This window comes from Equus asinus, chromosome 20 (genome assembly GCF_041296235.1).
Source record: "Equus asinus isolate D_3611 breed Donkey chromosome 20, EquAss-T2T_v2, whole genome shotgun sequence".
Classification (NCBI taxonomy): Eukaryota; Metazoa; Chordata; class Mammalia; order Perissodactyla; family Equidae; genus Equus; species Equus asinus.
This window is the reverse complement of record NC_091809.1, coordinates 75,928,395-75,944,604: the sequence shown is the minus strand read 5'-3', so window position 1 is coordinate 75,944,604 and position 16,210 is coordinate 75,928,395. Positions and strand designations below refer to the sequence as shown.

At 37.7% G+C, this 16,210-nt stretch overlaps 1 protein-coding gene across 3 annotated transcripts in view; it reads right to left on the bottom strand.

The window, feature by feature from the left end:
- Positions 1–11,475: 11,475 nt before the first annotated feature.
- RAB30 (RAB30, member RAS oncogene family) overlaps positions 11,476–16,210 on the bottom strand; it is an 81,974-nt gene continuing 77,239 nt past the window's right edge. For all 3 annotated transcript variants that reach the window (XM_014840239.3, XM_044751708.2, XM_070490567.1), the window contains one exon: positions 11,476–14,647. In XM_014840239.3, coding sequence (XP_014695725.1) covers positions 14,397–14,647 — 251 coding nt within the window. In that variant the 3' untranslated portion in view covers positions 11,476–14,396. The remainder of the gene's footprint in view (positions 14,648–16,210) is intronic.

The following is a 16,210-nucleotide window of genomic DNA, read 5'->3' as shown; positions in this document are numbered from 1 at the left end:
AGGTCATGAGGGCAAAGTCCTCATGAATGGGATTAGTGCCCTTGTAAAAGAGGTCACAGAGAGCTCCCTCACTCCTTCTGCTCTGTAAGGACACAGCAAAAAGACGCCATCTATGAACCAGGAAGCAGGTTCTAACTAGACATTGAATCTATAAGCACCTTGATCTCGGACTTCCCATCCTGCAGAACTGTGAGGAAAAAATTTCTGGTGATTGTCAGGCACCCAGACTATGGTATCTTGTTATAGCAGCCTGAGAAAACTAAGACACCATCTCTCAGTGGCCTGCTAGGTGACTAATTTTTTATTTCATATACATAGTATTACCAATTGTTGTGAGCCTAATATATGCCACACACTATGGCACTTTACTTGTGCTATTTCATTTAATCCTCAGAATAGCACTGTGTAGTAGGTTGTATTAGCTCAGTTTTAGAGAAGAGAAAACTGAAACAGATAAAATAACTTGTTCAAGGTCACAACCAGTATATGATAGAGCTAGAGTTCAAACATAGGTCTTTTGTTTATAAAGTCATGTTCTTCCCACAAATGCTAAAGCCTACCCTAATATCTATTCTCTGCTTCCTCCTTTGCAATAAAATCCATATTTTAATCAGGGGAGCAATATGCCCTGTTGAAATACTATATTTTCTAATCTTTCTTGCAGGCCAAGTTCCAGCCAGAGAGATAGAAATGCAAATGTTGTGTGGAACTTCCAAGTCCCCTTATAATGAAGGGGTCAGGCCCTTCTTCCTCCCTCCTTCTTTCTCCTTTCTTTCTGCTCCTGGGACTGGGACATGATGGCTTGGGCTCTAGCAGCCTACTTGGACAATAAGTTGTCTTGAAAAAAGAGGCCAAAGTAAGAGATAGCCCAGGTCACTGAGGACATCATGAGACCACACTACTAGCCACTGACAACATCACAGGACCACAATGCTAGTCCCAGGCTCCCAACCTCTAGACTGCTTTCACATGAGGAAAAGAAACCCTGTCTTGTTTTCTTTATTTTTTTAAATTATATACAGCCAAATAATCCTATCCAATATGCCACATGTATCCATATTCCACCCACATTTTGCCTTGCACAATTTTCTAAAGCCAAATAATTCTGCTCTCAACGACCCATTGATTAGTAAAAACAGCTGTCTGTGGCTCCAGGTTGTTAGCATTAACTCCAAAAAAAAAAGTCCAAAGAGAACTAACATTTGTATGCCTTCTATTTGTTAGGCCCCCGAATATATTATCTCATATTCTCTCACATTCCCTATCTCACTCTTCAATCACCTACGTGCCCATAGACCCTGCATTCCCTCCTGCTCATTTATATGAAGTGTCTTGGGATATGTAAAGTCAATCCTTCCCCTTGTGCACTCAGGAAAACCACTCCAGATATTGTCTTCCTCTCTCCTGTATCATGAATCACTCCATGATTATTCCTATCAGCACTGACATGTACTGCTTTAAAAAAAAAAAAAAAAAAACCAAACTCTTTTTTGGCCTCACATTCCTCTCAATACCCCTTATTAGCAAAAACTCCTTAAAAGAGTTTATTCTATAACCACCATCCATTTACTCTCTTCTAATTTTCCTAAACCCATGCAAGGCATTCTTTCATCCCCATCACTCCAATAAAAGAACTCTTTCAACATCACCAATGATCTTCATATTCCTAAATCTGTGGTTATCTCTTAGTCCTCGTCTTTCTTAATTGATTACCAGCATCTGACACAGTTGAATCACAGCGTCTTTGAAATACTTCCTTCACTAGGCTTACAGATCACCACTCTTTGTTTTCTTACTATTTCACTGGTCATGTGTTCTGTCTTCACTGCTGGTTTTATCCCTGACTAAATGTTGGAATGCCCCAGGGTCCAGTCCTCAGGCCTCTTCTCCACTTATGCTCACTTCCTTGGTGATGCCAAACAGTTTCATGACTTTCAAGATTATCTCTACGCTATTGACTCCAAAATCTCTATCTCCAGCCTGATCTGTTCCCAAATTTCAGACACACACACACACACACACACACACACATATATACATACAACTGCCAGCTCACTATCTCTATTTGAAAATCCAGTGGATATCTCAAACTCGACAGGTCCTAAACCAAATTCCTGGTTCACCCTACCCACCATAACTACTCCTTCTACAGTGTTTTCCATGTGAACAAATGTCAATATAACACTACCAGTTGTTTAAGCCAAAAACTTCATGGTCATCCTCGACTCCTCTTTCTCTACATATAAACCATGAGCAAGACCTGGAGGTTCTATCCTTAAAATATATACAGAATCCGTGTTTAAGAATATTACATTATTTAAAACTTTTTAGCTTTGATCATGATGTTGTTCTTAAAACTCTTATCTTTTAATGATACATACTAAAATATTGCTAGACAAAACTAAGTGACATGTGGGCCTTGCTTCAAATTAAAACAGAATGGAGAAAATAAGTGGGAATATAGCAGAAACAAGATTGACCATGAGGGGCTGGCCCAGTGGTGTAGTGATTAACTTCCCATGCCCTGCTTTAGTGGCCCAGGGTTCAGATCTTGAAGCTAATATAATGTTATATGTCAATTATATCTCAATTTTTTAACGTTAAATAAAATATAGCCAGAATATGAGCACTTCCCACAATCTGCACACCTATCTTATGGCCCAAGTCACCTTCATTCACCTGGATCATAGCAGCCATCCCCTAAATGGTCTCCCTGCTTCTCCCCTGTGCCCTTTCTTAGTCTCCCCTCCACACAGCAGCAGAGTAATCCTGTTAAAATAAGTCAGATCACTACTCAAAACCCTCTAAGGGCAGCCCTCTCACTCAGTAAAAACCAAAGTCTTTGCAAGGGCCTCCTTGCTATGATCTATGCCGCCACGCCCCTCAAACCTCCTCTACCCTTTGCCCCTCACTCATTTGTTTTGTTTAGCTGGAATCCTTTTGCCTTAAGGCCTTTGTATATTCTGTTCCCTCTGCCTAGAACACTTTTCACCAAGATGTGTACACCATTCCCTCTCACACCTCCTTCAGATCTGTTTTCAAATGACACATTATCAGTGAGGCCTTCCCTTGACCACCTTGCCTGAAACATCGACACTCCACCATTGCTGCTTCTCTCCCTTGCCCTGATTTATTTTCTCCACAGTAATTATCACCACCTGACATTACTATGTATTTTCTACTCCTCTATGGCAGGGGTAGAAAGTTTTGATTTTTTTCACTGCTATAGTTTTAGTGACTAGGACACTGCTTGGCACATAGTAGGTGTTTCATAAATAAATGAAGGCCAGCATTGGGATTCGCATTTTATAATGAGTAAAGTGAGATAAAAAGAAGTTAACTCACTTGCCCAAAGTAGTACAGACACTTTGGCCTAAAGCCTTTGTATTCTTTGTTCCTTTTGCCTAGAATGCTTTTCATGCTCACAGCAGGGTCTTAATCTTTGTCTTCCTACAAAACGGGTGTACTTTCTACTCCAGCTGCTGAAAGCACTTCACAAGGTTCCAACGAGGATTAAATGTGAATATGAGCATCGATAAACTTTGCAGAATGTTAGGCCCTATATACAGTTGTTAGTTCTTGTGGTTTAAACTCTAAGATCAAAGACTAGCCTGTTTCTTCGAGCTTATTTTTATCTAGATGTGAAAATACAACTATTCTCTGGGAAGCCTGAATAAATTCCAGGTATGAAAATTAAGGTAGGATAGATAATGTGTGGTTTCCTGCAAGTGATGGAAATAAGGTATTTCAGTTCCTGAAATATTCAGAGGTGAGCACCTGGCCAAAAGTACAAGCACATAATTGTGGTTTAAACATAGCCCAGGTTTCATCTCTCAGCTGCAGATGTGTTTGGGGTATACAGAAAGCATATATCAGGTATAGTCTGCCAGTTAGCAGACGTGCAATAATTGAGTCAACTAATGATAGTGATCCACAAAGTTTTTCAAAACACTGATTCGCAATTTGCCAAGGAATTGTGTATCTGAAGCATTGCATTGCCCAAATGAGCAGCACAGTGATCTAAACATTTAGATATTTGGGGAGTAAACCACATTTATGTTTTTCTTCCAGTGATCTGTAATGATTTGTTCATGAATAAGCATTTAAAAATTCTATTCATTTGCAATTTATCCCGTTTAACTAATGGAAAAAACCAATGTGCAAGGTGAAATAACTTGTGCAAATTCCCTTAGTGTCAAAAAAGAAAAGCAAATTGAATAAAAACACTTAAGAATCAAAGTTTCTCCTCCAGCTAGTGGTATTTGTCTCCTAGTCTTTGCTGCTTATGACTTAACAAATTCATATTAGAATCATATGAAATTGCCAGTATCTGACTGGTTTTGACCTACAAAAACACAATTTCATGTGGTTCAAATAAATATTAATAGAACACAAAACCACAGTATGTGTAAATTCAGAACAGAAATTTCTGCAAATATATCCTTTAATGAAAGTGCTAAAACAGCAAAAATAGTCTCATACCAACTGCAGAGAAGCTGTCATTGGACAACAACATAAAATTAGTGATTTTGCGAAGCCCAGTACCTTACAAATGCTAAATGATAATGACAAATAAGGTTACAGATTGCCTATGCTCAGATAACTAAAGAACACTGTGCCAGGGAGTCTAAAGTCATAGGTTTGATCCCTTTGTCAGCCTGTTAACTCCACTGTGCTCCCTAACCCACTGTACTCACTCCTAATCCAAGACATTCATCTCTTAAATGCATGTCCCAAGGCCGAGGGTGAGAGGCAAGGATTGGAGTGGGGATGAATTTCAAGAAAAGGTACAAATCTATGTCTCCTGCAGTGGAGCTGGGGATCTCTAAAAGCAGATTCCTGTACTTGCTCTATAGTATATGCTCAATAAATTGTGAATAAGTGAATGGGTGAATGAATGAATGCCTTATTTGTAATGAATAAGTAGTCTTATTCCTAATTATGATGAATAATATCTTGAGTGATATCTCTAAAGAATATAGAACCATATAATGTTTTAGCTGGAATGGACCCTAAAGAAATCTAATCTAGTGTCCATATTCTATAGTTGGGAAAATTAAGCCTTGAAATTAAATGATTAACTCAAAGTCACACAGCTTCTTAGAGCTGGGACTAAAATTTATGACGCCTCATTCTCATTGTGACATTCCTTCCAATATATCATAGGACAAAGCATTTTTCTCACCATTGGAAATAATTAGAATATAATTTTTACATCCTGAATATAACAGAGTACTCGTATTTAGTGTTATAATTGGAGGAGGCCTTAAAGATTATTCTAGCCCCTTATATTACAGAGGAGAAAACCATAGTACAAACAAGATATTAAATGACTTGTCCAAGGTCAGCCAGTTAGAGAATCAAGATTCAAACTAAGGTCTCCCCATCCCCAAATCCAGAGCACATTTCACATCATGCTGAAGGACATTAGTGTACTTAAAACTTATTTGCATTTTACACACTTTGATAGCATATGATCCTCCAAATGTGGGCAACAGGAAATGTTTATTTATATACAAGTACATGGGAAAGCAATTTCCATTCATCTTTTTAAAAAATTCTGTACAAATAAAAAGTTATTAATACATTCATCCTTTTCACACAAAATACATTCTTTTTACTTTTACTCTCAGTATGAATTATTTCTTAATAAAAACTTAAGCTACAATAAACAGTCAGGTGGTTTGATGATTTGACAATCTTTTCTCATGAAGGAAAATCCAAACTTTAAAAGACAGTCAACATATAAAGAAAATTTTATGTTAAAAGTGTCCCTTCCTTGAATCCTAGAAAACTGAATGAGTACTCCTCTCCAGTACGATTTGTAGCTGTCCTTTAAAACGATGAAGAAGACGTTAAAAATTCTCTATGTAACGACAACTCAGTTTCTACAAGATTGAAGCAGTGATCATGAAATTGATTATCATGTCTAAATGATAGGCTCAATGAAAAATTTTTATGGACATATTGGGGAGTTAGCCATTATTCAGGGGTCTCCTAACTGACCAGTTGATGTAAGATTATAAATTGCATCCTCTAAGTAGGATTTAAGAAGTTCTCTTAAAGACAAATGACTTGATTTGCTAGACTAATTACTTTTAAGAAATGTGGAAACATATACCCACACAAAAAATGTGTACACAAATATTCATAGCAGCATTATTTATAATAGCCAAAAAGTGGAAACCACCCAAATGTCCATCAACTGATGAATGGACAAATAAAATGTGGTATATACATACAAGGAATATTATTTAGCCATAGAAAGAATATATTGATTCATGCTACAACATGAAACTTGAAAACATTATGCTAAGTGAAAAAAGCCAGACAGGAAAGACCACATATTGTATCATTCTATTTATATGAAATGTCCAGGATAGGCAAATCTATAGAGACAGAGGGTAAGTTAGTGGTTGCCAGGTGCCGGGGTTGGAGGTGGGGTGACTACTAATGAGTACAGAGTTTCTTTGGGGGATGAAAATGCTCTGGAGTTAGTGGTGATGGTTGCACAACTTTGTGAAAATACTAAAAGACACTGAATTGTACACTTTAAAAAGGTGAACTGTATGGTGTGTGAATTATATCTTAATTTAAAAAAGAGAGATGCAACTTCTTTTAAAAATATTTTGTTCAGATTCCTGTTTCTTCTCCCCTCTTTTAAATGTTGATTGAAGTTTTCATACAATCGTCTTTCTACAGAATGTTTTCAGCTAATTACACTCAGGTCATCATGGGCTTATATTTCTAACAGGCTTTTTATTAAGCGAAAAAAAAATACATGAACACATAAGACACAACAGTGTATTGTTAATATCTGTATATTAACATTTAAAATAAGTATTATGCTTGTATTGAAGCTGCTGGTTAGATTTTATATACTGGTGTATTCAGATATTACTGAGAGCCTATGCGTAAAGTCAACAGCCAAATATTAAGAATTGAGTTCATAAGATATGATTAATATGTTTGTTAAAACTACGTGTATGTTAAAGATCCACGTTTTAAAGGAAAGAGATAGGAAAAGGAGGGAAATCAGGGATTCTCTAAGTCTTCATAAAACAGCTTCTCTAAATATTTTAACTAGCTGCTGAGAAGACCTCCAGAATTGTGTATTTTGCATTTTATTTCATCCCTATACTAAAAGTCATGCATTAAAGTATGTGCAACAATATATATGGGGCACACTTTTTCCCTTTAGATTATCAAAAATCTCTTCTTAACCCTTTCTTATCTAAAATTTTGAACAGAGTTATTTTGCTGAAAACAGCACCTTTACTCACACACTAGCTCAAATACACTCTGTAGCTCCCTTACATATCGTCAAAGGAGCTCCAAACATCTGGTATGTCTAGAGGACACTTCAATGAGCAGAAATTAGAAGCCAGCATTCCAGTCATTTCAAATTTTCTACAACAGAGACATGAAAGCCCCAACACGCCTTAAAGGGATAAGAGGATTAACAAAATATTTTTTTAAATAAATCAATTGGCAATCAATATCAAATAGCTTAGAAGAAAGCTCCACTAGCATTCTGCAATTGTATAGGACAAGAATATTTATTCCTAAAGATTACATTCCAGAAAGCAATATGTTTAGCAGCTGTTTTTCAGAGGGCTTATCAAGTTTTGCTATTGTTATTTAATCTAGGCATAACTGAGTAACCTTAAAAAAAAGCTGTGCACCATTCAACCAACTAGTGACAAATCCTAAACGGCCCAGCATCTTATCTTTTGTTATTCTGTACATGAATTTTTGCTTTATTAGGCATTTGGTACTCTGATTTTTATTTCAGAACTTAGTGCACAAGTAGAAAGGGAAAGAAATCCTGCTAAATTTGGGCGTTGGTAATTATGTCCATCAAATAATGTCATATATGAAATTAAATTCTAAAATCAGATGACAAAACAGGGATTTGTGACTCCATTTTTACCAAGAGGAGGAAACAAGAGCCACACAACCAGAATAATTCTTCAGAAGCAGACTTTGCTATCAATTATGTTACAACTAAAGAAGAAAAATACATGTATAATTGAAGAGTTAATCAACAGTACGATTATGATTTAATCTGATACCAATAAGAAGCTAAGAGTTTATAAATACTCAGCCTGACATTCTCCAAGGGAATAATTGTTAATTTTGATGAGCTTTTTCTGTCATTAAAACAAAATGAGGCAAAAGGGCAATAATAAATGGCAAACATGGCCCCTTTAAAAGGAGATAGGATCAACCCCAATTTTTCTTCCCATGGAGAATGGGATGAAGAAGAAAGAGGTTTAAATTGCACTGTGAGGTATTTCAGTAAGAAGGTTAAGTTTCCTGATAATGAGGAGTTTACAACCCTGGAATTGCCTACTGGGAGAGAGAGTGAGAGAGAATAGCTTTCCTGAAGTATGGAAAGTGAATAGTCTATTGGGTAACAGTAATGCCCAACGGCAGAAGGATACATAAAATAAGTGACTTCATTTTAAGGCCCTTTTCAGAAATGGAGCTCTTTTCTTCAAAGTCAAGAAGGGTTCTTTGTTTTGTCCTAAGGATCTATACTTAGACCATCCAAAGTCTGCTCTTAATCAAGGAGAAAAGAACTAATATTTGAGTGCTGTTTACCAAGCACTGTACTTTCAATTTATCTCATCTAATTTTCATAATAATCCTAACAGGTAATATAAGTTTATCTCATAGATGAGGAAACTGATGCTATAGAGATTGTGCTTTGCATCAAGTCACAGCTAATTCGTGGCAGTACTAGATCTCTTCATACTCAGCCTAGTGTTGGCCCTGCCATACACCTCCCTACATCAAAGTGTCAAAGTCACCCACCAAGGATTCTATCAGGAACTAGAACACATCTCCAAAAATTCTGCTTTTACTCAGTGGCAAAGTAAAATTTTGACTCATGCATCTCAGGAAGTCAATTAAAGAAAAAGAAGTGGCTAGCTTTTGTGCTCTGACCTCTTATCCAAAGGATTCAAAGTCTTACCCAATCTCAAGTATATTTCTTACCATATTGATGCAAGACCAATGAAGAGCCATCAGCTGGCAAGGATACAAGTTATTTTGCAGGTGGAATCATTTGGGTCGCAGGCTTTGTTAGCAAATGCTGCTTATAGTTATCTCGGATTTTCAAATCACAGACTTGTGTCTTGTCACTTTCTACATGAAGTGAGTTGGCCTCAGTTCTTTTGAAATCATTCTCAGATCACGTTTTTTCAAGGGAATCAGACAAATGTCATTTTAGATTTTTCCAAAATAGATCTTGGGGACTGCTGTATGCCAGTGACCTGCTAGCCCATCTCTGATGGGAAGTGCAAATCTTTAGTCAGTATATTAATGGGATCTTTCACTGAAGATTCTGCTCTGCTAAAAAGGCCTATTGAAGCCCTGAAGAGACACCAATAATTCACTAAACTCAGCATGACCTATGTTTGGTTAAGTGATAAATACATAATTTCCATGATTTCATGTACCTTCTACTTTCTATTTTTAACTCAAGAACCAGTTTGTGTTTTCAACAGGTCACCAATGAATGAACTGACAAAGCCATCCCAGCCAAGGGCATAATGGTAAGCCTGTCTCTTGGCCTAACGAAATACAACCAACCTCCTCACTGGAGGGTGACATGCACTTTTGGCAGAAGGGCAAAGCCTTTAAAAAGAAAAGTCATTAGCTGTGAGTCAATAGATATTTAATGGAACACATTATGAAAGGCAAAGTACTGCATCACAGAATCTTAAGTTAACAGGTCATCTGGTCCAACCCCCAATTAGTGCTGGGATCCTCTGCACATCATCTTTGCTGAGTTCTTATCTAGCCTCTGATTGACAGAGACTATTACCCAAGGCAGCCCCTTCCATGGTGAATCAACTTCTTGAAAAAGTTCTCCCTGACATGGAGCCCAAATCTGTGGCCTTATGGCCTCTGTTCAGTGGGCCTCATTCCATCCCTTTGAACCAGAGTCTTACTCTAATGCACTAATTATATTCCTCTCTCTTCCCCAGGCTAAATGTCCCATAATCCTTCAAATATTCTTCAAACATCTTAAATTAAGTTCCTTCACCATCTTTGTTATGCCTCAATTTGTTTTTAGTTTCAAAGTATGGCTCTCAAAAATGACTATCATGCCAACATCATGGACTGAGGAAAAGAGATGAAGCGTCATCACCCTCGTTCTAACACTACGACATTAATTAGCTATTTGAAGGGATGATGATTTCTGAGTTCAGTATGCTTCACACCCAGTGTGAAGACTGTAAGGAAGGCAGCTTTCCTTCCAAACACGAGTAGGCTCATGTCCCAGAAATGAAATCCAAAAAGAAGAAAGAGAAGAAAACACATCCCTCTCTTATTCCAAAATTAGAGTTCAACCATACTGCTTATGTGGAGTACATTCTGTCTGAAGCATGAGATACACGTTTTTTCACTGCTTTTAATTTTCAAGGTAACTCTCAAAAGTATTATTATAGTTGCATTAAAACACACCTGTCAGGACCTTGGTCATGGAAAGTAAGTAACCAGTTGCAGTCAAAAAAAAAAAAATTCTAGAAAAAAGAAATGGCAAACTCTAGAAGAGCTCTTTCAGAGAATAATAGGACAGTGATCCCTAAAGTACTTTATGACCTGAGATACACAGTTTTGCAGGATTAATAAATAGAAAATGTCTATCTTTAAAGCCATTGGTTTGGTTGTGGGAAAAAAATGAAGTTTTTTTCTGATTATAATAAGGTGATACCTGATTCATGTGGCTTGGTTTATAAAAAAACAAGTTTTCACTTTAGTCAGAAGACCAATTCAAAATCACTTGCAACTGGTATTTATTCAGAATGATTCATTAACTGAAACTTGATGCTGGATCTGGAAGAATTATGGGATAGCTTAAAGGTTAAATGAGGCAAATCATTGCTCTAACACTGGAAGTCACTGGTGTCCTCCAAAGGCATCCATTCATGGACAGAAGAAGAAAGAAGAGGACTCCAGTCGTCTGTTCACTTCTGCCTCCTCCCTCCAACAAGTCTAAACTGCTTAAAATAAATAATCCTAATCCAAATACCTTATTTTGGCCAGTATTTTTCACCATACCAAACTCTAAATCAGAAATTGACATATTGTCAAATCAATCCTTTCGACTTTCATTTTTAGTTATTTTCTTGCAACTTTACTCAGGAAGATATGCAAACACGAAATGACAAAAAGGGAAAAAGAAAAGCCAATGGCCTAATCTAAGTAATCCACAGAATGGACAAATGGCCCAGTATAATCAAAATTAAATGTTAATAGAATTCAATAGATCTAATAAAAGTATAGGAAAGCAATAAAAAGCCTTGCATAGGTAAAGGAGAAAGCACAAAATCCTTTGAGGCTACAGTCTACACAAAGCCATAATAAAATATCATTAATATCAGTAAGCTATATGATTTCACAGATTCTCCCAAACCCGACTCCTTGCCATGAATACGATGTATTTTCATTGGAAATTGAAAAAAAATTACCATATATTTAGTAACTTTATTAAAAGAAGAAAAAGATAATACCAAAAATGGAAGCAGACATGGATTCTGGTAGTCTTTGAGTCAGATCAAGTCAAACTGAATTATGAGAAAGGAACTCTCTTTTTCATCCACCACTAAAAGAGAATTCATTTTTATTTAAGAAGGCTCACGTTAGCAAATATTGCCATGACAATAAGAACTAGTAGAAAGCCCAACAAGTTTCGGTCCTGGCCTGGGTTAAGATGACCACATTTCATTAGTATCCTTTCTCAAGTTCTGTTTGAGAAATTTCTCTTTAACCAGAAAAGCTCCTCTTGGCACTAAGTTGTTTATTCAACTAACATTTATCAAGCACCTACGATATTGTCAAGGATTGTTCTCAAACTTGAGATACAACAGTGAACAAGTGTCCACAAGGCCTAACCTGGAATTTGCACAACTAAGGGGAAAAAAAGAAAGCAAGCCCTACATTATCCTGTGTCCCCACTGATGGGCCATGGAGGGGTGACTATAAGTTACAGGAAGGCTGGGAGGAGTAACAGGGAAGAAAGGGGCCAGGGGCAGAGCCTTCTAATCCCCTTCTGAGAGTGGCCAAAGTAGACAGAGAAGGCTGAGCCCTGGGAATAAGAATTTCAGAATGCAAGAGTGGTCCTAGAAGCTGTTATTTTATGACAAAATTTGTCCAGTCTAACAAAGTCCCATCCTCTATGTTCACAAAGCAACTTTATTTTCAACACACTTGCTGCTGTGAGACAAAGCTGGGCCATGATGTGCTGGGAACATTAGATTTATCATCTTTCATTTAGGACAAAAATCCAAACTTAAGGACATTTCCTCACAGTTTAAAAAGAGAAGTTCTTCTGCCCACCTTGATCAACTTGTTTTCTGAATACCTTTAGTTGCTGGCTCAGTGAGGAAGAAGGGGAGGGAAAGGCAACGATTATAAATTATTTTGGTTGGTGTTTATGAAAACGATGTTTCTCTCCTGTAGAGATAGATTCCAAAATAAAAACAATTCAAACTTCTGGGAAATCTTTCCCTTACCCACAGGATCAGGACAGACACAGTGAGGCCAACCTAAAGTATCAGTCCATTGAACAATACATATAATTCCCAGGTGCAAGAGATTGGTCACTCTGAAATGTGCTAGAGAAATGCTAGAAATGCTGTATCAAGATCATGTCTCTATATGACTAGTGACTATTTAAATAACTATCTAAATGACTATTTAAAATTAAATAGCTTTCAAAGATCAACACAGCAGGGTGGAGACTGCCACCATCTACAGCAACAGGGAAATTACATATCATCTCCTAATTCAATTCTCATCCATCCGTTATGCTAAGCAGCAAGCTACAGAAACATCTGACAGCATGAACAGCATACAGGTTTAATTATTTTCCCGATTTGCATTTATATCAGTAAACAAATTAGAAGGTATCAAAGTATGGCACTGAAGAAACAGTAACACATATTCAGCAGCATGTCTTCCATTTTGAGTCCTGTTTTAAAATTGGCTACGTAAAGGCATATACATCTCCATCTGAATTGGAGATTTGCAGCAACACATGCATATAAGGAAGGGAGAGAGTTTAGGAGGAAAGCAGGAGGAGACCAGGAAAGAGAGAGAGAAAAAGAAAAAGAAACAGGAAAGAATGTATGGTCATGAGTCTGAGAGTAACGTTACTACAAGAAGGAGGTGACAAACGACTACTCAACCTGCTTCCACAAGCAGAATTTTTCTAAGGTTATCATTGAAGATACAAAAATGGTTCGTGAGACTTTATCTGATGCTATTCTCACTTATCATACTAAAAACATCTACAAAAGCCTAAGCCTTGGTCTGTCCAAGATGGATAGTACCAGGAAGTAAAAGGTGCGACCTGCTACCAAGGACTGTGCTCTGCTTGAACTCTGCACTGCAGTCCATTAATCCACAGTATTTTGGTCAGATCTGGTCTGTTTCCTCACACTACTCATAATGTCTTAGAGCTAATCTTTTATATTGGAATATCATCAGACCATTGGGGTTTTTTCATTTTTCAAACTTTTTTGTTTACTTACAGGGCAGGAAAGATAAGAAAATAGAAGAAGGTGGTAGAGATTTAGAGGGGAACATAAAAGGAAAGTATTCTTTTTTCCAACACACCCACCCTAGAAAAGGTAGTAATGAGACTTTGAGAAAGAGTGCTGATTCATAGACGTCCCTTATTTTTTTTTTATTTCTATGTAATACATTTAAGGACATCAATGTACTAAAATGTTTGGTCTGTGATAGAGTGGAATCATTAGCACCAAAAGGAGTCATGGAGCTTGGATATATTATTAAAACAATGACTGTTACTGTTGGTGATGGGTAAAGGTTTCATTTCATTTTTACATCCCAAAGTTCTTGAAAGTGCCTGTGGACAAGAGAAATAACACTTTTGAAAATCTCCATGGGGTCGTCAATATGCACCACAGAGACAGGACTTGGCCTTCCCAGTTTTGGTTTGTCTGGTAGACAAGAAAACCAGGGCCCCCAGAAGCCCTAAAGAACAGTCCCTTCATGCACCCACTGACGTGCAGGAGGGAACCCTACAGTACATTTCCCCCTGGGCTGTGCTCAGGAATGCGCTTTTACTTGCTTTTTTAAAAAAACAAAAGCGACATGCTCTGCAGATCATGGAGCGCCTAGTGCAAATTTTCTCCTTGCTCCGACTCCAGACTGCAAAAGGGTGAAACCATTATATGTTCTGCTAATGCTGGCCTGTGGACAAGGCCCTTGGCCTGCCATGCTTTGTAAGCTCAGGAGCCCACAGGAGTCAGAAGGTCCGAGAGCGGGAACCACAGTCATAGCCACATCTCCCTAGCAATTCGTGGCCCATCAGGGCAGCTGCTGATTCCTTTTGTTTCTCTTTGCCTCAGCCTTTAGTTGAAATTACAACAAGTCAAATAGCTAATGCTTTTCCCTTCTCCTGGTAAGGGTGAGGATACATTGTTCACAAGTGTGTTCTGCCTGGCTTCACTGATGAGGCGGCACGCCAAGTCAAGGAAGAGTTTCTCCACGTTATCGGATTCCTTGGCTGAGGTCTCCAGATAATACATGTCCTGAGCTTCTGAGAATTCTTCAGCTCTCTGCTGGGAGACCTCTCTCCTTTCGGCCAGATCAATCTTGTTGCCTAAAACAGGAGTAAATCAAAGAAGGAATCATCATTTGACTTTTGGCAGGCTCAAAAGAATCAAAATTCAATTCCATATCTGGAGTCAAACCAGACAGATGGGCGAGTAAAGCAAAGCAAATGTGACTGTGATCACTGGAATGTTTATTTTTAAAATATTAGTGCCATTTGTAATGGTACAGAACTGGAAACAACCCAAATGTCCATCAGTGGGGGTGTTGGCTGAATAAACTATGGTGCATCTAAAGTTATTTGGAGTTATTTGCCACTGTAAAAAGCAATGAGGAATATCTCTCTATGCTGCCATGGAATGAGACACTAGGATATATTAAAGTGGAATAAAGCAAAGTAGAAAAAAGTGTATATAATACACTACTGTCCATCTACGAAAAAGGGATGAAGAAAATACACACGCACATTTTATTTGCTTATTTTTTCAATGGGAAAATAAACCAAAATCTTAACTTTAAAGATAATGCTTACCCATGAAAGGAACAAGGTTGGGGGATGGGCAGGAATAGAAACTAGACCTCTCTAAATATACTTCGTTTTATAGATGTGACTTCAGAATCTTATAAATGTTTTACATAATTATACAATTAATTAGAATTATACAATTAATACGAAATTAAATTTGAAAAGCAATTCCTAAAATTGAAAGCAAAATTAAACAAATGAGGCTGTTTATCATGAAGTAGCATAACCACACAGAGAGGAACTATTTTAAGTGAGTTTAAGATACAGCCATTTAACCAGGCATCGCCAGTGGTATACACCCTAAGGACAAAAAGAACTGAAGGAAAAAATCTTGACCCACTGCAGTGATCATCTCGTCAGTGGCAGTGTTGGTACTGTTATTCCGAGGCTGCTATATGTGGATAAGGGGATAAAGCAAATGAGCAATTATGCTGGTGTCACTGGGACTGTGATTTTTGGCATGGGAAAAAGGAAATACAGATATAAGATTAATGAGGTGAAGCATAATTTCTTCAGTCCTGAATTATAAATGGAAATATCAGTGTGAATAATTCATGGTGTATTTTATCTTTAAAAGATTTTCTACGTCTCTTCTCCCAGAAACCTGACAAAGGCGATATGTCAACTGTGTTACTTGGCAACCTTGCTTATGGTAAAAGTGACCCCTGATTGATAAATTCCATCTGGCCTGAGAATTCTATGTATGAATTATAAATATCTAATGGAAAGCCATAACTTTGGGCTTCCCTGAGTGTGGCAATTCTTCACCTGAAGAGATCCTGAAAGTTAGGACTATGGAGTTGTTACAAGGGAAATTGGCTCCTATGGAGCATTGAGGCTTCTAGGCCAGGACAGATCCTGCACTTGCCTGAAGTGAGCCTTTTTCCGTCCCACTTGAACTGTCCGGGAGGTCCTGGACAGCTATGTGGATTGCTACGAGGACTACTTCCACTGAAGAGGAATGGCTGATGCTGACCTGTTCTTGAGCCACGTTTCCTGTCCTGTATCCTTCTACGTGAACATGATGCCAAGAGTGGCCTCTGGTAGTCTTGTGAGTCAAATGTTTAGTAGAGCCTAGTAAGACAA